General features: G+C 37.0%; 1 protein-coding gene across 1 annotated transcript in view; it reads right to left on the bottom strand.

Moving 5' to 3' along the window:
• PGR (progesterone receptor) overlaps positions 1 to 26902 on the bottom strand; it is a 108902-nt gene that overhangs the window by 27148 nt on the left and 54852 nt on the right. Inside the window, exon 4 of the mRNA XM_043579876.1 lies at positions 7042 to 7347. Coding sequence (XP_043435811.1) covers positions 7042 to 7347 — 306 coding nt within the window. The remainder of the gene's footprint in view (positions 1 to 7041; positions 7348 to 26902) is intronic.

Genomic DNA, 26902 nt, shown 5'->3' with positions numbered 1-26902 from the left:
TGGCAACCACCAATTTGTTCTCTGTATTTAAGTCTTTTTTTTGGTGTCTTTATTTCTTCCTTTTTTAAAATTCCACATATAAGTGAAATCATATGTTATGTCTTTCTCTGGCTTAATACCTTTTAGGTACACTGGATGAATGGGCTCTAGGATGAGTAGGATGAGAAACTACTGGAGTAGAAGATGGAACTCAGGAAATGCCAAATTTACGGTGTGAATGGAAGAACAAATCCAAAAAGGAAACAAAATGTGTAAATTGAGAGAAACATGTCCACCTGAAGGTTTTGTTTCAAATGGTATGATCTCACTTTTTAAATCACTGGTAATATTCCATTATATATTTATACCACATCTTCTTTATCCATTCATTTATTAATAAGCACTTGGGTTGCTTCCATATCTTTTCTATGAATAATGCTGCAGTAAACACTGGGGTGCATGTATCTTTTCAATTAGTGTTTTCATTTTAAGTTTTATTTTAACTCCAGTAGTGTTCAGCTGTACCATACAGTGATTCAACAATTCCATATGTTACTCAGGGCTCGTCATGAGAAATGTACTCTTTAGTCCCCATCACCTGTTTCACCCATTCCCCTGCCCACCTCCCTGCTGATAACCATCAGTTTGTTCTCTATAGTGAAGAGTCTGTTTCTTGGTTTGTGTCTTTTTCCCCCCTTTTCTTATTTGTTTTGTTTCTTAACTTCCACATATGAGTGAAATCATATGGTAATTTGTCTTTCTCTGACTGACTTATTTCACTTAGCATAATACTCTCTAGCTCCATCTGTGTTGTTGCAAATAGCAAGATTTCATTCTTTTTTATGGCTGAATAGTATTTCTGTGAGAGAGAGAGAGAGAGAGAGAGGGAACCGTATCTTCTTTATCCATTCATCTGTTAATGGACACTTGGACTACTTCTATAATTTGGCTATTATAAATAGTGCTGCAATAAACATATCCTTTTGACTTGATGTCTTGTATTTTTTGGATAAATGTCCAGAATTTCGATGACTGGATCATATGATATTTCCAACTTTTTGAGGAACTTCCATAAATTGGTGTAATTGCACAAATTTACATGCCCATCAACAGTGCACAAGGGTTCCTTTTCCTCTGTATCTTTGCCAATATTTGTTATTATCTTTTTCATTCTGGCCATTCTGACAGGTGCGAGGTGATATCTCATTGTGGTTTTGATTTACATTTCCTCAAAGATGAGTGATGTTGAGCATCTTTTCATGTGTCTATTGGCTATCTATATGTCTTCTTTGGAGAAATGCCTGTTCATGTCTTCTGTCCATTTTTAAATTAGGCTTTTTTTTTGGTGTTGAGTTGCATAAGTTCTTTATACACTTTGGATACTAAAACTTTATTAGATATGCCATTTGCAAATATCTTCTCCCATTCAGCAGACTTTTAGTTTTGTTGGTTGTTTCCTTTGCACTGCAGAAGCTTTTTATTTTGAGGTAGTCCCAATAGTTTATTTTTGCTTTTGTTTCCCATGCCTCAGGAGACATATCTAAGAAGATGTTACAGCTCCTCTCAGAGAAATTACTGCCTGTGCTCTCTTCTAGGATTTTTATGGTTTCAGGTCTACATTTAGGTCTCTCCTCCATTTTGAATTTATTTTTGTGTAGAGTATGAAAACTGATCTAGTTTCTTTCTTTTGCATGTTGCTATCCAGTTTTCCCAATCCATTTGTTGAAAAGAGTGTCTTTTTCCCATTGGATATTCTTTCCCCTTTGTTGAAGATTAATTGGCCATATAGTTGTGGGTTTACTTCTGGGTTTTCTATTCTGTTCCTTTGATCTATATGTCTGATTCCATGGCAGTACCATACTGTTTAGATTGCTACAACTTCGTAGTATTTCTTGAAGTCTGGGATTGTGACCTTCGGCCTTGTTCTTTTTCAAGATTGCTTTGGCTCTTTGGGTTCTTGTGGCGCCATACAAATTTTAGGAGTATTTGTTCAAGTGCTGTGGAAAATACTGTTGGTATTTTAATAGGGATTGAATTAAATCTGTATATTGCTTTGTGTAATATGGACATTTTAACAATATCAGTTCTTCCAATCCTTGATCATGGAATATCTTTCCATTTGTTTGTGTTGTCTTCAATTTCCCTCACTGATATTTTATAGTTTTCAGAGTAAAGGTCTTTCATATTACTTGGTTAAGTTTACTCAGATATTTTATTGTTTTTGATGCAGTTGTAAATGGTTATGTTTTCTTAATTTCTCTTTCTGCTATTTCATTATAAGTGTATAGAAATACAACTGATTTCCCTTGTATGTAACTGTTTTATCTTGTGGCTTTAAAATTTTTGCTTTCTCATTACTTTTTGCCATTTTAATTATTATCTGTCTTGGTGTGGACCTCCATGTGTTCATCTTCTTAGGGGCTCTCTGTGCTTCCTGGACTTGAATGCTATTTCCTTGTCCGGGAAGGGAAGTTTTCAGCTTTTAATTCTTCAAATAAGTTTCTTTCCTCTTTTCTCTATTTTCTCCTTCTGTACCCCCTATAACATGAATGTTATTATACTTAATGATGTTACTGAGTTCCCTTAACCATGCTTTAATTTTTATGATTCAGTTTTTCTTTTTTAAGTTCATCTTGTTTGCTTTCCATTACTCTGTCATCCAGATGCTGATTTGTTCAGCATTCTCTAATCTGCTGTTAGTTCTCCTGTATACTTTTATTTCAGTAATTGTATTATTCATCTCTGACTGGTTATTTGTTTATTTTATAATTCTTTGTTGAAGGTCTCATTGAGATCCACCACTATTTGTTCAAGTCCAGTGAATATCTTTATGACCATTACTTTGAATTATTTATCAGGCATATTATTTCTATTTCATTTAGATCTTTTACTATGATTTTGTCCAGTTCTTTCATTTGGGACATAGTCCTCTGCCCCATTTTGCCTAACTCTGTTTGTTTATAGGTATTAGGATGGACAGTATGTCTCCTGGTATTAAAAGTAGTGGTCTTGTGAAGAAGAGGTTTTGTGGTGCCTGGTAGTCAATGTCCCCTGTTCACCAGAACCATGTGCTCCCGGGGTGTCTCCTGGATATTGGCTGTGTGAGCACTGCTGTTGTGGCTAATCCACTAGCTGACTGAACTTTCAGTCCAGTTAGCTGCAATGACTGGCTTTACCTGCTGTGGTTTCACAGGACAGGGTTTGGTCCCTGTGCTTTTGTAAGGCATATCTGAGATAATCATGGGTTTCTTGACAGTTGGTGTTGGCAGTCAGGCTAGCTGTCAGTAGTCTGTTTTCTGCAACTATGTACACACCAATTGGCAGAGTACTCTCCTTATGTGGCCCCCTGAGTAGCTTTTGTTGGTAGTTGGGGCTGGCAGTCAGATCAAATTTTCCATCCAGGATGGCTGTCACAGCAACAGGCACAGTAAACAGGGGGCTCTCTTTGAGTGGCCAGCTAAAATGCTCAGGTACTGGAAGTGCCCATGTGCTGGTGTTGAGGGTTATTCCCTGCTATCCCCAGGGCAGGAGTGACTTAGGAGTGGCATTGGTCCCTGCTGGGCTGTTTGCACAGTATATAAGGGCAGGAGCTCCTTTTGAGGAATGCCTGCTGAAGTGGAAGAGATGAAGTGGGTCTGCATGGAAACGTGACTTGGGGTGCATGGTGCTGGCAAGATAGCAGGTGTTCCTGCTGATATCCACAAGTGTCCAGCTAGGTTGGGGGAGGGGAAGAGAAATGATGTCTGCCAACACTTCTGTTCCTGAGGAAATTTCCTATTGATGCATGTCCCTCCAGCCCATGTTCTAAGATTAGTCAATAACTCTCCATGTATATTCCAGGCACTATTCAAACTGCGCTATATGTTGTGTTGAGTCAGTAGGGTTACTTATTATGCTAGCTCTTTAAGTAGAGGAGGTCTCAGTTTCCTATGGTCCTTTGGTCTCCCTGAAGCTAAGTCCACTGATTTTCAATGTACCCAGAGTTAGGCCCTCCAGATTTTCAAAGCTTGCCAAGTTAAGCTCCGTTGGTTTTCAAAGTCAGATGTTAGGAGGACTTGTCTTCCCAGTGCACATCCCCAGTGCTGCAGGTGCCTGGTGTAGGGTCTGGTCCTGTTGCTTCACCATGCTACGGTGTCCCTTCCATTTGTGGTTAGTCTTACGGGGCTTTGGTTCCCAACCATGTCCCTGCCCCTTTTCTTCTTTTCAATGTGGTCTCCTCTCCATGATTAATTGTGGAAGGTTTGTTCTGCCAATATTCACATCATTTTCAGAGTTAGTTTCACAGATACAGCTGTTATTTCGGCGTGTCTCTGGGATGAGGTGAGCTCAAGATTCTCCTATTCTTCTATCCTCCTGACCTCTGTCTTGTTCATTTTTCTAAAATTTGCAAATATTGTGTTGCTTCAAGTTCCAAATAAGAAAATATTACCTACTGATGCTACGGCTAAATGTCAATGTAAAATAATTCACATAACTGACACAATATGTCAGATGTAATATATCTTAAGAGATATTTTAAATGTGTTATCATGAAGCTAAAGCATCTTGCAAGTCTCCATTACACAGGAGCAATGATATCTCTGAAATATGAGAGAGATGTTGGATAGGATGCAATTACCTTAATGGGTCCAAGATAATAGAAGAACACAAATAAAGAAAAAATGAGGAAGTCCTGACCAGGCAACAAGCATTCTCTCAGGGACCTGTAGATATACACCATGGAGCCCTTAGGCATTGTTGTTGTTGTTGTTGTTGTTGTTGTTTTACATTTGATCTTAATCTGACTTCCAAAATACTCTTTCCTATTGTGAAAGAATCACCTGATCTGCCAACATGTTTTACTAGCAGCAACATTCCTGCACTGTAAATAAGTAAACTGACATCCTGACTTATTAACAGGCCTCATTTAACCAAGTACCATGTGAGTGAATGGATAAAATAAGTTTCTCTCATGAAAAATTGATCACCAAATGCTAGGATATGTTGCATCCAAATGTGTTCACACTATGAGCTCAGACTTTTGGCTTTTCTTTCTAACACTACTGTTTAATTGTTACATCATGCATACAGCATGCTATAGACACTTACTGAGTGAATCAAGTGAATAAAAACTATTCTGGCTAAAAGTCAACTGAAAGGTTTTGAGTAGCTAATGATACCAGATTATTTTATATACATGAGTCCTTTCAAAAAGATCAATATATATGGTTCACTGACCATTTTCATCATTCATACACTATGTAGACCATGCAAATATAGTTTAAAAGAGCACAGGCCACACAATCATTTGCTAATCGAAATTATCAAAATAGATTATCAAATAAGCTTCCCTTATTGTTACAGGTAATAGAAACAGTACCTGTAATACTGGTAGATGCCATCATTCTTTTTTACTTACACACAAATTACATTTTGGAATTATCAAAAAAGTTGCCACTAAATTCAGTGTAAAAATTTTCTCTCACTGTTTTTGGAAATGTGAGGATGAAATAGCTTCACAGAGAAGTCTTTCAACTTAAAATGTACACTAGCTTTTACCCAAAGTGAATAAAGTATATTTTAAGCTATAACTGGTTATTTTCTAAATTTTCCAACTGATAGTAGAATGTTTTTAAATAGTAAAGAACCTCCAAAATGCAAAAAATATAAACTGTATCAATCAAAATCAAAGAAATCGCTTTTACAAATAATATAAAAACTAAGAAAAGTTAAACACATATTACTCATATTTTTAAACAGAAGAAGTTCAATGCTATTGCAATAATTTAATAGAGATCTATCAAATTTGATAACCACTTTACAGCAAGTTTTAAAAATTCAGAAGTTTTCTAACAGAAAAAAATTACCTGTCCAAGACTTTCAGTAATAATGGAGCTAATAAGAACCTGGTTATTTGGAATTTTCTATAAAATTACTTTATCTCCATTAGAATAGTGAATTTTATTAATTTTTATCAAAGTGTATTTTTTAAAAGATTCAACAAACAGGAACCTATTTTTCTTTCTGTTTCACATAACCTTGAATTTTCAGTAACAAGTATTTCAAACATTTCAGGTAAAATAATAACAAATATATTAAGGCAAATTGAGAAAAAAATTCTTTAAAAAAGGCTGTTGAATTTACTTGTAGACCAAAAGCATATGTTCAATTCTTGATTAGATACTGGTAAAATAAACTGGTCTAAAAAAGCATAAGGATATTTTTGGTGTGAAGAGATTGTAATTTTAAAAAACTGCTTTATTTTTACTTATGGGATTAATGCTTCCACAAGTAATGGCTACCCATGTGTTCTCCTGGCTCTGCAGTCTCAGATTTAGCCAAGTGAAAAATGCACCCTTGTAATTCTTTCAACCTCTAGGCTCCTATGGAGCTGTGCTAAGGAAGCAAACTAGTTATTAAATAAAGTGACTTAAATCCCTTCATGATGGTACAACCCAAATTCTGTTATCTGCTTTGTCTGAGTATAAATTAGAGAAAATAGTGACTGGAAGAAATTCATTTCTCTATGTCCAAATTATTTACATATGTTTATCAATTATGTTTCTTAATTAACTTTAAGCACCCCACTGCACTCTGAATACTATTTTGACATATTATATGAATAGAAACATCCAGTTTTATTTTCAACCATTTGAAGTTTGTTAAATTTGGTTAAATTAGCACTTAGAATGGAAGACACACTTTTACACACTATTTGTCTTTCTCTGAACTACTTCTTTCTTTCTTTCTTTCTTTCTCTGAACTACTACTATCTACTACTACTATCTGTGCTTTAACATACAAACTTATGCTCTTCCTTAATTGTTTCAATCACGTAATTCTTGAATCATCAAGACTCAAAGTATTATCTATGACTATTGTATTTCCATAGCACACAGTAGGGTCCTAGACAAGCAACATATTATTTAGGATCCTAGATAAGTATTTCACATGGCTGAAATGCATACTATAACATGCTGTTTAGACAATACTTAATTTACTGAACAGGCCTTAACAGTTTTCCTAGTACAACAAATATGGTAAAATTTCCATTTCATGCTATTATATACAAATTATTATTACCTGGCAATGATTTAGACCACTTGACTACTGAAAGAAGTTGTCTCTCGCCTAGTTGATTAAGACTTGTCAGCAAAGAACTGGAGGTATCAGGTTTGGTGTTGTCATGTCCTGCATAGATCACATCTGGTTCAATGCTCATTAGCAGGTTAATCAATGGGGGGATCAACTGTATGTCTTGATTTGGTGAAAAAGCGATTCTCTGGCTTAGGGCTTGGCTTTCATTTGGAATGCCCACAGGCTGTGGGAGAGCAACGGCATCCAATGCTCTCATAACTCTGACTTTATTGAACTTTTTAAACTTTCGACCTACACAAAAGAAAAAAAGAAAAGATCATATAAATACATCCAAATCTTTCAGCAGACTGTTATTTTTCTTAACAGAAATTAGAATTATAATTCTATAATTAGAATTATAGTTTAGGAGGTTTTAGCATCAATCTAATAAGATGAAATTGAATAAATAAAATGTTAGGTCTCAGATTTGGATTAAAGAATTAATTACACCAGGGGCACCTGGGTGGCTCAGTCAAGCATCCGACCCCTCGTTTTGGATCAGGTCATGATCTCATGGTTTGTGGATTTGAGCCCTGTGTTGGGTGTGTGTTGACGGCATGAGGCCTGCTTGGGACTCTCTCTTCCTCTCTCTCTGCCCCTACTCCACTTGCATGCTCTCTTTCTCACACACCCTCAAAATAAATAAACTTAAAAAAAATAATTACACCACCATTTGGCAGGTTGGTGTGGTGTGAAATATTTACACCAGTATCCAATGGAGGATTATGAAGTTTTGGGGGCGCCTGGGTGGCGCAGTCGGTTAAGCGTCCGACTTCAGCCAGGTCACGATCTCACGGTCCGTGAGTTCGAGCCCCGCGTCAGGCTCTGGGCTGGTGGCTCGGAGCCTGGAGCCTGTTTCTGATTCTGTGTCTCCCTCTCTCTCTGCCCCTCCTCCGTTCATGCTCTGTCTCTCTCTGTCCCCCAAAAAATAAATAAACGTTGAAGTTTTGCAGCAACATGAAAAGACAAATGGCTTTTAGTAAAGACTAAGCTCATTATTGGTAAATATTCTGACAGGATTGCCTTCAAAAAGCTAATGCTACAGCCTACATTACTTAAAACATAATTTTCAGTAAATACCGAATCTTGTTTTGGGTTTCATTCCTTTAGGAATGTGTTGAGAGTAATATAAGATGATGGATGGGTTAGGAGGATCCTGGACTCACTTTGTCCTCCAGATATACCAAGATAACAGCTATATTTATTCAACTAACTCTGAAAATGATCTGAAGACTGGCAGAACAGAACTTCCACAGTTGTTCATGGAGAGGAGGGCACATTGAAAAGTGTAGGAGGGGGGCGCCTGGGTGGCTCAGTCGGTTAAGCATCCGACTTCGGCTCAGGTCATGATCTCCTGGTCCGTGAGTTCAAGCCCCGCATCGGGATCTGTGCTGACAGCTCAGAGCCTGGAGCCTGCTTCAGATTCTGTGTTTCCCTCTCTCTCTGACCCTCCCCCATTCATGCTCTGTCTCTCTCTATATCAAAAATAAACATTAAAAAAAATTAAAAAAAAAGAAAAATGTAGGAGGAGTGGAAACACAGCTGGGAACTAAATATTTCGTGGTATTGACACAAATGGGAGGGACATCACAAGCATGGAAAAGCAAGAGGATCTGACCCCACACTAGGCACCACCTGCACTGGGCACCTGTGCCAGGAAGATGAGTCCATATAACATTGGGCTTTCAATATCAGCATGGTTTAACATGAAGAGCTTTAAAAATCAGTGGGCTTAAAGCCCATCCTTGTGGGAACTAGTGCAAATATTCTCCATCTACCTTGCTAAAACTGTGTACTCAACTGCTGAGTTTCCCTGTAGAGACTCACTCCACCTAACCCCACCTGCCTCAGTAGGCATCCATCAATCCATCTGGCTCTGGGAAGCAGAAGGAAGATAACTTCATATACCAGCATGTCCACAGTCCTAGCAGCCCAGCCTCTTGGCTACCTGCACAGGAAACAAGCCTTACCCCTTATATACCTGAAACTGTGTCAGAGTGGCTAATTGTAGACATTTGGTCTGACTGCTGGCCCCATCCACTAATAAGCCCATTATGACCTCAGACAAGACCATCAAAGATCGAAGACCGAACCCTGTCCAGTGTGCCCACAGCAGGTCATTGCAGCTGGTTGGGCTGAAAGTAACTGCAAATCATCCACAACAGTAGGGTATACACAGCTCTTACAGGGGCATCCCTGGAGCACTTGGTTTTGGTGACCAGGATGGTTTATACTATAGGGTACCACAGGACCTCTTCTTCACAAGGCCATTACTTAATACCAGAAAACATACATGACCTACCTAATACACATAAACAAACACAGAGAGGCAAAATTACGAGATAGAGAAATATCTTCCAAATGAAGGAACAAGACAAAAGCACAGCAAAACATCTAAATGAAATGAAAATAACCAATATGTCTGATAAATAATTCAATTATTGGCCACAAACATACTCACTGGACTTGAGAAGAGTGTAGATGATTTGTTAGATCTTCAACAAAGAGATGGAAAATACAAAAAGAAACAGTCATAAATAAAGAATTCATAACTGAAATAAAAAGTACACTAGAGGAAATCAACAACAGATTGGAGGATGGAGAATAACACATCAGAGATCTGGAAGACAGTGTAATGGAAAGCAACCAGGCTTAACAAGAAAGGGAAAAAGGAATAAAAAATGAGAAGAGGTTAAGGAAACTCAGTGGCATTATCAAGAGTGATAATATTTGCATTATAATAATCACTAAAGGAAATGAGAAAATAAAAAGGGCAGACAAGTTACTTCAATAAATAATAGCTGAAAATCACCTTAATCTGAGCAAAAAAATACATCCAAGTCCAGGAAAACAGAGATCCCCTAACAAGATGAACCTAAAGAAGTCCACACCAAGATAGGTAATTATAATGGTAAAAAATTAATGGTAAAGCAAAATTTTAAAAGCAGAAACAGAAAACAGTTACATGTGAGGGAAACTCCATAAGGCTATAAGTTGATTTTCAAATAGAAACTTTGCAAGACAGAAGGGAATGACGTGATGTATTCAAAGTAGTGAAAGAAAAAGACCTACTATCAAGAATATTCTACTGGTAGATTATAATTCAGAATTGAAGGAGAGATAAAGTGTTTCACAGACAAACATAAGTCAAAGGAGTTCATCACACAAAACTAACCTTATAAGAAATGCTGAAGGAAATTTTTTGAGTGGAAAGAAAAGGTCAGAGCTATAAGAAAATTATGAAAGAAAAAATTCACGGGTATAAGCAAACATACAGTAAAGGTTATTAATCACTTATAAAACCAATATGAAGACTAAAATACAAAAGTAGTAAAATAACATATCTATAATAATCAGTCAAGGGATACACAAAAATATGTAATATATGGCATCATATACATAAAACATGGATGAGGAAGTATAATTTAGTGCTTGTATAATGTGTTCAAATTTAAGTGACCATCAACTTAATATAGACTGCTCTAATGTTATATCTGAAACCAATAGTAACCTTACAAATTAAAAAAAAAACTATCACAGATATACGCAAAAAAGAAAGAAATCCAAGCATTACACTAAAGACAGACATCAAATCATAAGGTAAGAAGAAAGGAACAGAAAAGAAATGTAAAAAAAACCTGAAAACAATGAACAAAATGGCAAAAATTACATACCTATCAATAAGTATAAATGGACTAAATGCTCCAATCAAAATACACAGGGTGAATGAATGGATTAAAAAAAAAACAACACCCAACTGTATTCTGCCTAGAAGAGACTCACATCAGACCTAAAGACACATACCAACTAAACATAAAAGGGAAAAACATGTATCATGCAAAAGGAGTCGGAAAAAAAAGGGAAGCAATATTTATATCAGACAAAATAGACTTCAAAATAAAAAGAAGGACACTACATTTCAATAAAGGAATCCATTCAGTGAGAAGATACAAAAACTGTAAATATCTATTCACCCAACATAGAAGCACCTAAATATATAAAGCAAATATTAGCAGACTCGAAGAGATTAACAGCAATACAATAACATTAGGGGACATAGTATCCCATTTACATCAATGGATAGATCATTCAGGCATAAAATTAACACAGAAATAGTGATTCTGAATGACACACAGCCCAGATGGACCTAATAGATATACACAGAACAGTCCAACCAAACACAGCAGAATACACATACTTTTCACATACACATGGAATATTCTCCAGAAAAGATCACATGTTAGACCACAAAACAATTCTCAATAAATTTGAAAAGACTGAAATATCAAGTGTCTTTTATGACCACAATAATATAGAACTAGAAATCAGTAACAAGATAAAACTGGAAAGAACACAAACACATGGAGGCTAACCAATTTATAGGGCAACCAAAAAAATCACAGAGGAAATAAAAACAATACATGGAGAGAAATGAAAATGAAAACAGAATGACCCAAAATCTTTGGGATGCATGTAAAGCAGTTCTAAGAGGAAAGTTTATAGCAATACAGGCTTACCTCAAGAAACAAGAAAAATTACAAGTAAACAACACAAGCTTACAATTGAAGGAACTAGAAAAAGAAGAACAAACAGATCCCTATGCTAGTAGAAGGAAAGAAATAATAAAGATTGTAGCAGAATAAAAAAAAATCAGACTAAAAAACAAAACAAACAAGAGTAAAGATCAATGAAACTAAGAGCTTATTTTTAGAAAAGTAAACAAAATTTATAAAACTTTATCCAAAATCATTAAGGAAAAAGAAAGAGGATTTAAATAAATAGGAGCAGAAATAAAAGAGAAGTAACAATTGACACCAGGGAAATACAACAGAGTATAAGACTGCTACAAAAAATTATATGCTAACAAATTGTACAACCTAGTAGAAATCGATAAATATCTGGAAACATAAACAATCTCCCAAACTGAATCAGGAAGAAAAGGAAAGTAGAACAGACATTACTAGCAATGAAACTGAATAAGTGATCTAAAAAGCTCCTAACAAACAAAAGTCCAGGACCAGATGGCCAATGAATTCTATGAAACATTTAAAGAAAATTGAATACCTATTATTTTCAAATTATTCCAAAAAATTAAAGAGGGATAAAAACTTACAAATTCATTCAATGAGGACAGCATTAACCTGATACTAAAACCAAAAGAGGTACTACAAGGAAAGAAAACTAAGGGCTATGAACATAGATGCAAAAATTCTCAACAAAATATTAGCAAGCAGAATTCAAGGATACATTAAAAATTATTCACCACAATCAAGTGAGATTTATTCCAGGGATATGGGGGTGGTTCAATATTCACAAATCAATCAAAATGATAACTTCAAATAACCAAGGATAAAAACTATATAATGACCTCAGTGGGTACAGGAAAAGCATCTGACAAAATATATAGCATATATTCATGTTAAAAACTTTCAAAAAAGTGGATTTAGAAGGAATGTACTTCAATATAATAAAGGTCATATATGAAAAACCCACAGCTAACATCATACCCATGAAAAACACAGAACATTTCCTCTATGATCAGGATCAAGACGAGGATGTCCTGTCTCATCAGTGTTATTCAACATAGTACTGGAAATCCTAGCAACAGCAATCAGACAAGAAAAAGAAGCAAAAGGCATCTAAATGGGTAAGGAAGAAGTAAGACTGTCACAAATTTAGATGACATGATACTATTTATAGGAAACCCTCAGGATCCCACTAAAAACTATTAGAAGTAATAAATTAATTCAGTAAAGTTTTAGAATTCATAATTAACATACAGGAATCTGTTACATTTTTATATACTGGTAATGAAGTAGCAGGAAGAGAAATGTAGAAAACAATTCCATTTACAATCATATCAAAAAGAATAAAATACCTAGGAAAAAATTTAATGAAACAGATGAAAGACCTGAACTCTGAAATTATACAGCATCGTTCAAAGAAAATGATGACAAAAACAAATAGAAACATAATGCTTATGGATTTGAAGAATTAATATTGTTAAAATGTACAAACAACCTAAAACAACCTACAGATTTGATGCAATCTCTACCAAAATAGCAATAGTATTTTTCACAGAACTAGAAAAAATAATCTTATAATTTGTATGGAAACACAAAATGCCCTGAATAGTCAAAGAAATGTTGACAAAGAACAAAGCTAGAGATATATCAATTCCAGATTTCAGGATATACTACAAAGCTAGTCTAATGAAAATATTATGGTACTGGCACATAAATAAACTACACTCATCAATGAAACACAGTAGAGTACAGAAATAAAGCCACACCTATAGTCAATTAATCTACCATATAGGAGGTAAAAATATACAATGGGGAAAATACAGTCTCTTCAATAAACAGTGCTGGGAAAACTGGACAGCTACATGCAAAGGAACTGGACCACTTATACCATATACAAAAATAAACTCAAAATGGATTAAAGACCCAAATGTGAGACATGAAACCACAAAATTGCTATAAGAAAATATAGACAGTAATCTTATTTAATAAATACAATTTATTGTTTTTCTTTCTAATTCCAAAGTAATATGTGGCTTTCACAGACATTTTAGAGAATCCCAAAGAATTTTTAAAGTAAAATTTTATTTCTTTATTATTATTTTTAAAAATTTAAATCCAAGTTAGTTAACATAGTGTAATAATGGTTTCAGGAGTAGAATTTAGTGATTCATCACTTTATATGTATCACCCAGTGCTCATCCCAGCAAGTGCCTTCTTTAATGTCCATCACCCATTTAGCCCATCCCCCCACTTCAAGCCCCTCCAGCAGCCCTCAGTTTCTTTGTATTTAGAAGTCTTTTATGATATGCCTCCCTCTGTTTTTATATTATTTTTCCTTTCCTACACCAATGTTCCTCTGTTTTATTTCTTGAATTCCACATATGAGTGAAATCATGATGTCTTTCTCTGACTTATTTCCCTTAACATAATACATTCTAGTTCCATCCATGCAGTTACAAATGGCAAGATGTCATTCCTTTTGATCACGAAGTAATATTCCATTGTATATATTTTCCACATCTTCTTGATCCATTCAACAGTCAATGGACATTTGGGCTCTTTCCATAATTTGGCTATTGTTGATAGTGCTGCTGTAAACATTGGGGTGCACATTCCCCTTTCAATCAGCACTTTTGCATCCTTTGTATAAATACCTAGTAGTGCACATGGTGGGTCATATGGTAGCTACATTTTCAGTTTTCTGATGAACCTCCATACTGTTTCCCAGAGTGGCTGCACCAGTTTGCATTCCAAAATCAGTGTAAGAGGGTTCCCCCTTCACATCCTTGCCAACACCTGTCGTTTCTTGTGTTGTTAATTTTAGCCATTCTGACAAGTGTGAGGTGGTATCTCATCATGGTTTTGATTTGTATTGCCCTGCTGATGAGTGATGTTGACTATCTTTTCATGTGTGTATTAGCCATATGGATGTCTCCTTTGGAAAAATGTCTATGTTCATGTCTTCTGCCCATTACTTCACTGGATTATTTGTTTTTTGGGTGTTGAGTTTGTTAAGTTCTTCATAGATTTTGGATACTAACCCTTTACCAGATATGTCATTTGCAAATATCTTCTCCCATTACATAGGCTGCCTTTTAGTTTTACTGATTGTTTCCTTTGCTGTGCAGAAGATTTTTATCTAGATGTGGTCCCAATAGTTCATTTTTGCTTTTGTTTCCCTTGCCTCCAGAGCCATGTCTAGTAAGAAGTTGCTGCGGCCGAGGTCAAAGAGGTTGCTGCCTCTTTCCTCCTCCAGGATTTTGATTGTTTCCTGTCTTACAGTTTGGTCTTTCAGCCATTTTGAATTTATTTTTATGTATGGTGTAAGAAAGTGGTCCAGTTTCGGAGGAGGAGGGGAAGATGGCGGCGTAGGAGGACGCTGGGCTCACTGCGCGTCCTGCTGATCACTTAGATTCCACCTACACCTGCCTAAATAACCCAGAAAACCACCAGAGGATTAGCAGAATGGAGTCGCCAGAGCCAAGCGCAGATGAGAGGCCCACGGAAGAGGGTAGGAAGGGCGGCGAGGCGGTGCGTGCTCCAAGGACTGGCGGGAGGGAGCCGGGGCAGAGGGGGGCGGCTCGCCAGCCAAGCAGAGCCCCTGAGTCTGGCTTGCAAAAGCGAAGGGGCTTGACGGACTGTGTTCCGACAGCAAGCGGGACTTAGCGTCTGGGAGGTCATAAGGTAACAGCTCTGCTCAGAAAACGGGAAGGCTGGAGGACAAAGGGAGGGAGAGCTGCTGAGCCCCCGGACGACAGAGCTCAGTTTGGTGGGGAACAAAGGCGCTCGCCAGCGCCATCTCCCCCGCCCACCCCCAGCCAAAATCCCAAAGGGAACCGGTTCCTGCCGGGGAAATTGCTCGCTCCTTGCAAACACCCAACTCTGTGCTTCTGCGGAGCCAAACCTCCATCAGCGGATCTGACTCCCTCCTGCTGCCACAGGGCCCATCCTGAAGTGGATCACCTAAGGAGAAGCGAGCTAAGCCTGCCCATCCCGCCCCCGTGCACCTTGCCTACCCACCCCAGCTAATACGCCAGATCCCCAGCATCACAAGCCTGGCAGGGTGCAAGTAGCCCAGACGGGCCACGCCACCCCACAGTGAATCCCGCCCCTAGGAGAGGGGAAGAGAAGGCACACACCAGTCTGACTGTGGCCTCAGCGGTGGGCTGGGGGCAGACATCAGGTTGGACTGCGGCCCCGCCCACCATGTCCAGTTATACACCACAGCACAGGGGAGGTGCCCTGCAGGTCCTCACCATACCAGGGACTATCCAAAATGACCAAGCGGAAGAATTCCCCTCAGAAGAATCTCCAGGAAATAACAACAGCTAATGAGCTGATCAAAAAGGATTTAAATAATATAACAGAAAGTGAATTTAGAATAATAGTCATAAAATTAATCGCTGGGCTTGAAAACAGTATAGAGGACAGCAGAGAATCTCTTGCTACAGAGGTCAAGGGACTAAGGAACAGTCACGAGGAGCTGAAAAACGCTTTAAATGAAATGCAAAACAAAATGGAAACCACCACGGCTCAGATTGAAGAGGCAGAGAAGAGAATAGGTGAACTAGAAGATAAAGTTATGGAAAAAGAGGAAGCTGAGAAAAAGAGAGATAAAAAAATCCAGGAGTATGAGGGGAAAATTAGAGAACTAAGTGATACACTAAAAAGAAATAATATATGCATAATTGGTATCCCAGAGGAGGAAGAGAGAGGGAAAGGTGCTGAAAGGGTCCTTGAAGAAATAATAGCTGAGAACTTCCCTGAACTGGGGAAGGAAAAAGGCATTGAAATCCAAGAGGCACAGAGAACTCCCTTCAGACGTAACTTGAATCGATCTTCTGCACGACATATCATAGTGAAACTGGCAAAATACAAGGATAAAGAGAAAATTCTGAAAGCAGCAAGGGGTAAACGTGCCCTCACATATAAAGGGAGACCTATAAGACTCGTGACTGATCTCTCTTTTGAAACTTGGCAGGCCGGAAAGAATTGGCACGAAATTTTCAGTGTGCTAGACAGAAAAAATATGCAGCCTAGAATCCTTTATCCAGCAAGTCTGTCATTTAGAATAGAAGGAGAGATAAAGGTCTTCCCAAACAAACAAAAACTGAAAGAATTTGTCACCACTAAACCAGCCCTACAAGAGATCCTAAGGGGGACCCTGTGAGACAAAGTCCCAGAGACATCACTACAAGCATAAAACATACAGACATCACAATGACTCTAAACCCGTATCTTTCTATAATAACACTGAATGTAAATGGATTAAATGCGCCAACCAAAAGACATAGGGTATCAGAATGGATAAAAAAACAAGACCCATCTATTTGCTGTCTACAAGAGACTCATGTTAGACCTGAGGACACCTTCAGATCAAGAGTGAGGGGATGGAGAACTATTTACCATGCTACTGGAAGCCAAAAGAAAGCTGGAGTAGCCATACTTATATCAGACAAACTAGACTTTAAATTAAAGGCTGTAACAAGAGATGAAGAAGGACATTATATAATAGTTACAGGGTTGGGGCGCCTGGGTGGCGCAGTCGGTTAAGCGTCCGACATCAGCCAGGTCACGATCTCGCGGTCCGTGAGTTCGAGCCCCGCGTCGGGCTCTGGGCTGATGGCTCAGAGCCTGGAGCCTGTTTCCGATTCTGTGTCTCCCTCTCTCTCTGACCCTCCCCGGTTCATGCTCTGTCTCTCTCTGTCCCCAAAAAAATAAATAAATGTTGAAAAAAAAAATAGTTACAGGGTCTATCCATCAGGAAGAGCTAACAATTATAAATGTCTATGCGCCAAATACCGGAGCCCCCAAATATATAAAACAATTACTCATAAACATAAGCAACCTTATCGATAAGAATGTGGTAATTGCAGGGGACTTTAACACCCCACTTACAGAAATGGATAGATCATCTAGACATACGGTCAATAAAGAAAAAAGGGCCCTGAATGAGACATTGGATCAGATGGACTTGACAGATATATTTAGAACTCTGCATCCCAGAGCAACAGAATATACTTTCTTCTCGAGTGCACATGGAACATTCTCCAAGATAGATCATATACTGGGTCACAAAACAGCCCTTCATAAGTTTACAAGAATTGAAATTATACCATGCATACTTTCAGACCACAATGCTATGAAGCTTGAAATCAACCACAGGAAAAAGGCTGGAAAACCTCCAAAAGCATGGAGGTTAAAGAACACCCTACTAACGAATGAGTGGGTCAACCAGGCAATTAGAGAAGAAATTAAAAAATATATGGAAACAAACGAAAATGAAAATACAACAATCCAAATGCTTTGGGACGCAGCGAAGGCAGTCCTGAGAGGAAAATACATTGCCATCCAGGCCTATCTCAAGAAACAAGAAAAATCCCAAATACAAAATCTAACAGCACACCTAAAGGAACTAGAAGCAGAACAGCAAAGGCAGCCTAAACCCAGCAGAAGAAGAGAAATAATAAAGATCAGAGCAGAAATAAACAATATAGAATCTAAAAAAACTGTAGAGCAGATCAACGAAACCAAGAGTTGGTTTTTTGAAAAAATAAACAAAATTGACAAACCTCTAGCCAGGCTTCTCAAAAAGAAAAGGGAGATGACCCAAATAGATAAAATCATGAATCAAAATGGAATTATGACAACCAATCCCTCAGAGATACAAACAATTATCAGGGAATACTATGAAAAATTATATGCCAACAAATTGGACAACCTGGAAAAAATGGACAAATTCCTGAACACCCACACTCTTCCAAAACTCAATCAGGAGGAAATAGAAAGCTTGAACAGACCCATAACCAGCGAAGAAATTGAATCAGTTATCAAAAATCTCCCAACAAGTAAGAGTCCAGGACCAGATGGCTTCCCAGGGGAGTTCTACCAGACGTTTAAAGCAGAGACAATACATATCCTTCTCAAGCTATTCCAAGAAATAGAAAGGGAAGGAAAAGTTCCAGACTCATTCTATGAAGCCAGGATTACTTTGATTCCTAAACCAGACAGAGACCCAGTAAAAAAAGAGAACTACAGGCCAATATCCCTGATGAATATGGATGCAAAAATTCTCAATAAGGTACTAGCAAATCAAATTCAACAGCATATAAAAAGAATTATTTACCATGATCAAGTGGGATTCATTCCTGGGATGCAGGGCTGGTTCAACATTCGCAAATCAATCAACGTGATACATCACATTAACAAAAAAAAAAAAAAAGAGAAGAACCATATGATCCTGTCAGTCGATGCAGAAAAGGCCTTTGACAAAATTCAGCACCCTTTCTTAATAAAAACCCTTGAGAAAGTGGGGATAGAAGGAACATACTTAAAGATCATAAAAGCCATTTATGAAAAGCCCACAGCTAACATCATCCTCAACAGGGAAAAACTGAGAGCTTTTTCCCTGAGATCAGGAACACGACACGGATGCCCACTCTCACCGCTGCTGTGTAACATAGTGCTGGAAGTTCTAGCATCAGCAATCAGACAACAAAAGGAAATCAAAGGCATCAAAATTGGCAAAGATGGAAGTCAAGGTTTCGCTTTTTGCAGATGACTTGGTATTATACATGGAAAATCTGATAGACTCCACCAAAAGTCTGCTAGAACTGATACATGAATTCAGCAAAGTTGCAGGATACAAAATCAATGTACAGAAATCAGTTGCATTCTTATACACTAACAATGAAGCAACAGAAAGACAAAGAAACTGATCCCATTCACAATTGCACCAAGAAGCATAAAATACCTAGGAATAAATCTAACCAAAGATGTAAAGGATCTGTATGCTGAAAACTATAGAAAGCTTATGAAGGTAATTGAAGAAGATTTAAAGAAATGGAAAGACATTCCCTGCTCATGGATTGGAAAAATAAATATTGTCAAAATGTCAATACTACCCAAAGCTATCTACACATTCAATGCAATCCCAATCAAAATTGCACCCGCATTCTTCTCGAAACTAGAACAAGCAATCCTAAAATTCATATGGAACCACAAAAGGCCCCGAATAGCCAAAGGAATTTTGAAGAAGAAGACCAAAGCAGGAGGCATCACAATCCCAGACTTTAGCCTCTACTACAAAGCTGTCATCATCAAGACGGCATGGTATTGGCACCAAAACAGACACATAGACCAATGGAATAGAATAGAAACCCCAGAACTAGACCCACAAACGTATGGCCAACTCATCTTTGACAATGCAGGAAAGAACATCCAATGGAAAAAAGACAGCCTCTTTAACAAATGGTGCTGGAAGAACTGGACAGCAACATGCAGAAGGTTGAAACTAGACCACTTCCTCACACCATTCACAAAAATAAACTCAAAATGGATAAAGGACCTAAAAGTGAGACAGGAAACCATCAAAACCTTAGAGGAGAAAGCAGGAAAAGACCTCTCTGACCTCAGCCGTAGCAATCTCTTACTCGACACATCCCCAAAGGCAAGGGAATTAAAAGCAAAAGTGAATTACTGGGACCTTATGAAGATAAAAAGCTTCTGCACAGCAAAGGAAACAACCAACAAACCAAAAGGCAACCAACAGAATGGGAAAAGATATTTGCAAATGACATATCGGACAAAGGGCTAGTATCAAAAACCTATAAAGATCTCAACAAACTCCACACCCGAAAATAAATAACCCAGTGAAGAAATGGGCAGAAAACATGAATAGACACTTCTCTAAAGAAGACATCCAGATGGCCAACAGGCACATGAAAAGATGTTCAGCGTCGCTCCTTATCAGGGAAATACAAATCAAAACCACACTCAGGTATCACCTCACTCCAGTCAGCGTGTCCAAAATGAACAAATCAGGAGACTATAGATGCTGGCGAGGATGTGGAGAAACGGGAACCCTCTTGCACTGTTGGTGGGAATGCAAATTGGTGCAGCCGCTCTGGAAAGCAGTGTGGAGTTTCCTCAGAAAATTAAAAATAGACCTACCCTATGACCCAGCAATAGCACTGCTAGGAATTTACCCAAGGGATACAGGAGTACTGATGCATAGGGCCACTTGTACCCCAATGTTCATAGCAGCACTCTCAACAATAGCCAAATTATGGAAAGAGCCTAAATGTCCATCAACTGATGAATGGTTAAAGAAATTGTGGTTTATATACACAATGGAATATTACGTGGCAATGAGAAAAAATGAAATATGGCCTTTTGTAGCAACGTGGATGGAACTGGAGAATGTGATGCTAAGTGAAATAAGCCATACAGAGAAAGACAGATACCATATGTTTTCACTCTTATGTGGATCCTGAGAAACTTAACAGGAACCCATGGGGGAGGGGAAGGAAAAACAAAAAAAGAGGTTAGAGTGGGAGACAGCCAAAGCATAAGAGACTGTTAAAAACTGAGAACAAACTGAGGGTTGATGGGGGGTGGGAGGGAGGGGAGGGTGGGTGATGGGTATTGAGGAGGGCACCTTTTGGGATGAGCACTGGGTGTTGTATGGAAACAAATTTGACAATAAACTTCATATATATATATATATATATATATATATATATATATATATAAAAGAAAGTGGTCCAGTTTCATTCTTCTGCATGTCACCCTCCAGTTTTCTCAACACCATTTGCCTCAAGAAACTGTCTTTTTTCCACTGTATATTCTTTCCTGCTTCATGAGTATTAGTTGGTCATACATTTGTGGGTCCAGTTGTGGGTTCTCTATTTTGTTCCATTGATCTATGTGTCTGGTGTGTGCCAGCCTTACTGTTTTGATGATTACAGCTTTGTAATACAGTTTTAAGTCTGGAATTGTGATGCCTCCAGCTTTGCTTTTTTTTTTTTTTCAACATTACTTTGGCTATACAGGGTCCTCTGTTGTTCCATACACATTTTAGGATTGTTTGTTATAGCTCTGTGAAGAATGCTGGTGTTATTTTGATAGGGATTGCATTGAATGTGTAGATTGCTTTGGGTAGTATTGACATTTTAACAATATTTGTTCTTCCCAACCATACGCATGGAATGTTTTTCCATTTATTTGTGTCTTCTTCAATTTCTTTCATAATCTTTCTATAGTGTTCCATGTACAGATCTTTTACCTCTTTGGTTCGGTTTATTCCTAGGTATCTTATGGATTTTGTTGAAATTGTAAATGGGATCAATGAATTGATTTCTGTTGGCTGACTCATTATTGGTGCCTAGAAATGCAACCTACTTCTGTACTTTGATTTTATATCCTGCACCTTTGCTGAATTCATGAATCAGTTCTAGCAGTTTGTGTGTGTGTGTGGTGTGTGGAGTCTTTTGGGTTTTCCATACAAAGTATCACATGTTGTCTGTGAAGAGTAATGTTTGACTTATTCCCTGCCTATTTGTATGCCTTTTATTTCTTTTTGTTGTCTTATTGCTAAGGCTAGGACTTCCAAGTACTATGTTGAACAATACTGTTGAGAGTGGACATCCCTCTCGTGTCCCTGACCTTAGGGGAAAAGCTCTCAGTTTTCTCCCATTGAGGTTGATTGGCTGTGGGCCTTTAATATATGGCCTTTATGATGTTGAGGTATGTTCCTTCTATCCCTACTTTTTGAGGGTTTTTATCAAGAAAGAATGCTGTGTTTTTAGACAGTAATCACTTGGTAATCAGCCTTAGCATCATATTTAGATATATCCCCTAAAGCAATGGAAAAAAATTAAATTAAACTATTGGGACTACATTAAAATAAAAAAGCTTTTGCACAGTGAAGGAAACTCAACAAACCAAAAAGGCAACCTATTGAGTGGTAGAAGATATTAGAAAATGATATAATCTAGTAAAGGGTTAATATCTAAAAAAAAAAAAAAAGACCATATACAACTCAGCAAAAGAAATAAACAATCTGATTTAAAAATGGGCAGAGAATCTGAACAGGGAGTTTTTTCAAAGATATACAAATGGCCAACAGAATCATGAAAAGGTGCTCAACATCACTAATCATCAGGGAAAAGCAAATCAAAACCACAAGAAAATGTAATATTACATCTTACACCAGAATAGCTAGAATAAAAAAGACAAGAAGTAAGTGTTAGTGAGGATGTGGAGAAAAGGAAACCCTTAGGCATTGTTGGTAGAAATGTAAACTGGTGCAACCATTATGGAAAACAGTATGGAGGGTACTCAAACAATTAGAAACACCATATGATCCAGTAAATCCACTATTGGATATTTACCCAAAGGAAATGAAAACACTAATTTGGAAAGATATATGCACCCTTATGTATATTGAAGCATTATTAATGATAGCCAAGATATGGAAACAAACCAAGTATCCAGTGATAAATGAATGGATAAAGAAGATGTGTGACACCACACACACACACACACACACACACACACACACACACACACACATAATGGAATAGTACTCAGCCATAAGAAATAATGAGATTTTGCTATTTATGACAACATGGATGGACCTAAAGGATTTGTGCTAAGTGAAAGACTTGTATGATTTCACTTATATGTGCAATCTAACAACAAAAAATAATGAATAAACAAACAAAAAGCAGAAAAAGACCCATAAAAATACACAAATGAAATTGATGGTTGCCAGAGGGAAGGTGGATGGGGGGATGGGAAAAATGGAAGGAGAGTGGGAAACACAGGGTTGTACTTTTGGAATGAATATTTCACCAGGATGAAAGTTATAGCATATTTATCGTAATCAGTAGTATTGTAACAACACTGTTTGGTGATAGATGTAGCTACACTTGTGAACATAGTATAACATAATGTGGAATCACTATGTTGTATACCTGAAACTAATGTAACATTGTGTGTCCACTATACTTCAATTAAAAAAAAAAGAATGCAAGAGGTGGGATGGGGCATGGGCTACATAGGTAGGTATAAACATCCAGTTATAAGAGAATTAAGTCACACACATTAAAAGTACAGCATAGGGTATTTCGTAAATAATACTGTAATAACTTTCTATTGTGAGAGATGGTGACTACGCTTATTGTTATGAGAAGTAAGTAGTGTATAGAATTGTTGAATCACTATGATGCACACCTGAAACTAATATAACATACACAGCTATACTTCAAAAACAAAAATGAAAAAAAAATCTATAGAACTTCATATAATTGTACCTCTAGCTTTTCATTGAGAAAATAATGGCAAAAAGTAATCAGAATTAAATAACAACATAGAATGCCTTTGTATTAATTACAAAACTATTTATTTACTTTGAAAAATAATAGCATCTGCAGGTTTGGGTAACCTAAATAGACAATAGTGGTATAGGTACAGTAACGACCTTCCACTGTACTATTTTTCCCAACTACTGTGTCTATCTTTAGGAGATGATATGTATGGGAGCTTTCATTGTTTTCCTGGAGGGAGAGAAGACCTGGGATCAGATACTAGGGAGTAGACATGGGAACATAAGAAAAGACAGAAAGAATGACTTAATAGGATCTCTTACTCACCCTGATGAATTTTATTCTGAGGGATGGAATGTGCAAAAGTTTCACAGCTGCACTGTATGTAATAGCCTTCAAAGTGGATACAAATGTCTATCAAAATGAGAATAGGTTAATGATAGTCATAGGATGTAATAATATAGTTCAGTAAAAATGAATAAACCAGAATAATACACATCAGAATAAAGAACTTCACTAATGTTAGGCAAATAATTCAAGTTACAGAAATATATATGCCATATGATATTATTTCTATAAAGTGGGGGAGAAAACCTTCAAAACTAAGGAATATAATGTTGATGGAAATATATATTCAGAAAACTTATAAAATGATACAAGGGAATGATAAATTCAATATTCAAGATAGAGGTTTCCTGGGAAAATGATAGCTTACATGTAGCCTAGTAGTAAAAATTCTGAACTGTTTTACAAAAAATTGTAGGGAGTTGAGAGGGCAGAGAAAAAGGTTCTGAACTTATTTAGTATGCATTATTTAAAAAGGTTGGTAAAATGTTATAGGCATACTTATTAATTTTGATACAATTAAGGGGAATATAGATTTAATTATGACTCATCAGAAGGAGCATGTAAGCACTAGAAAAATGGAAAAACACATTGAAATTAACAATGGATGACTGAGGATTGAATGGGGAAAAGAAAATGAAGGAAAAATTGACCAACCCAGAAAATTAAGAAAAGGGATATTTAACAAATATACTTAAGTAAACACATAAAATGTATTGGAAGAAATAAAAGCTTATATACTGATTATCCTAACAAATGTCAGTGTCAAAGAAAGGCTGGGTTAAAAAATATCTATTTGTAGTTTACAAGAAAAATAATAAAAACAGGAAAATAAGTTGAAAATTAAAAGATGAAAAGAAGTGAACAAGGCAAATACAATATGTGAAAAGCAGAGGAAGCAATATTAGTAACACATAAAAACAGAATTAGAGTCCAAAGACATTAAAATGAGACAAAGTGAGGATATTAAGCATAAATTGTAGCCTCCTCAAAGAAAACATAAGCATAAGCCTCTATAAAGCAAACACAGCAACCAAACACTGAAAACAGGAAAATCCTTAAAAAAAATACCCAGAGTAGGAATATTCCTATATTTCTTTCATATTTTACACATCAAATACACAATTAATAATACAGATAGAGAACTTAAAACTGATACAGTACAAGAAATCTTTAATAAATTCTGAAAAAATAAACATTATATCCTTTCATAACATTATTTTATTAAAAATCAAAGTTAACTTGGCACTTGACACATTTTTCTAGTTAAGTAGTCTTTGACCAAAGAGGAAATTTATGTTAAAAAAAACTGTTATTACTCTGGACATTAACAACAAAAGACATTTCAAATCAAAACTCATGAGATATACTTAAATGCAAAAACATATATAGAAAGAATTATATGGTTTTGTTGTGGAAAATGAATGAAAAAATGAGTTAAGCATTCAATTAAGACATTAGTCAAAAAAAGAAAGTCAAACAATAAAGAAAAGGAGGAAAAATGTATCATATAATGTTTGGTAAAGGAACTTTAAAGACACTAGAAGAATTCCAAGACTTAGAAAATATTAAATGCAACACTCCTAAATAAATTTGATAATTTAGAAAATGGAGAGTTTTATAGAATACAATTTTTTTTAATTTTAATGTTTATTTTTGAGAGAGAGAGAGACACACACACACAGTATCCAAAGCAGGCTCCAGGCTCTGAGCCATCAGCACAGAGCCGGATGCAGGGCTCAAACCCACAAACCGGGATATCATGACCTGGGACAAAGTGGAATACTCAACCGACTGAGCCACCCAGGTGCCCCTAGTATATAAATTATTAAAGTTGACTCTGATAATGTCACACCCTAAGTCTTATCTTCTCTATGGCAGACATTTCTCTTATACTATCTTTTTTTAATTTTTTAAAAATGTTTATTTTTGAGACAATGCGAGAGACAGAGTGCAAGCAGTGGAGGGGCAGACAGAGGGAGACACAGAATCCGAAGCAGGCTCCAGGCTATGAGCTGTCAGCCCAGAGCCTGACACGGGGCTCGAACTCACGAACTGCAAGATCATGACCTGAGCCAAAGTCGACCGCCTAACTGAGCCACTCAGGCGCCCGTATACTATCTTTTTAAAAAATTTTTTAATGTTTATTTATTTTTGAGAGAGATACAGAGAGAGAGACAGAGACAGAGTGTGAACAGGGGAGGAACAGAGAGAGAGGGAGACACAGAACCAAAAGCAGGCCCCAGGTTCCGAGCTGTTGGCACAGAGTCCAACAAGGGGTTTGAACTCACAAACCGGGAGATCATGACCTGAGTGGAAGTCAGATGCTCAACTGACTGGGCCACCCAGGCGCCCCTCTCTTATACTATCTTAAAGAAAAAAGTCAAAACCTTCCCTATACATTTTATAAAGCAAACTTATCCTTAAAAGCATCATCCCAGAAATAAAGATTAAGCTGTCATGATTTTATAGGTAAATTTTTAAAATGAGCTAAAAACTTGAATTCTGCAGAATTAAAAATAGAACACTATACCTTACTCTATTAGAGCTTGTTCTGAGAAGAAAAGGATGGTTCGATCCTGGAAAATCTACCACCAAAATTCATTATATCAGATCAAAGGAGAAAATCACATAATTTTTATCAACAAATGACAAGAGGCTTTGAAAGGCAGAATTGTGGTTCTTTAGAGATGGCAGGAATAAGAGACAATTAAAATTGCAGATAGAATTAAGATTGCTAACCAGCTGACATTAAGAAGAGCAGCTTGGAACACCCAGGTGGACTCAGGACCGTGTGATACTCAAGTTTCTTAAATGGGGAAAAGG

The sequence above is a fragment of the Prionailurus bengalensis genome, chromosome D1, assembly GCF_016509475.1.
Source record: "Prionailurus bengalensis isolate Pbe53 chromosome D1, Fcat_Pben_1.1_paternal_pri, whole genome shotgun sequence".
In the NCBI taxonomy this organism is placed as follows: domain Eukaryota; kingdom Metazoa; phylum Chordata; class Mammalia; order Carnivora; family Felidae; genus Prionailurus; species Prionailurus bengalensis.
The sequence above is the reverse complement of the archived record's forward strand: the minus strand, read 5'-3'. Positions and strand labels throughout refer to the sequence as shown.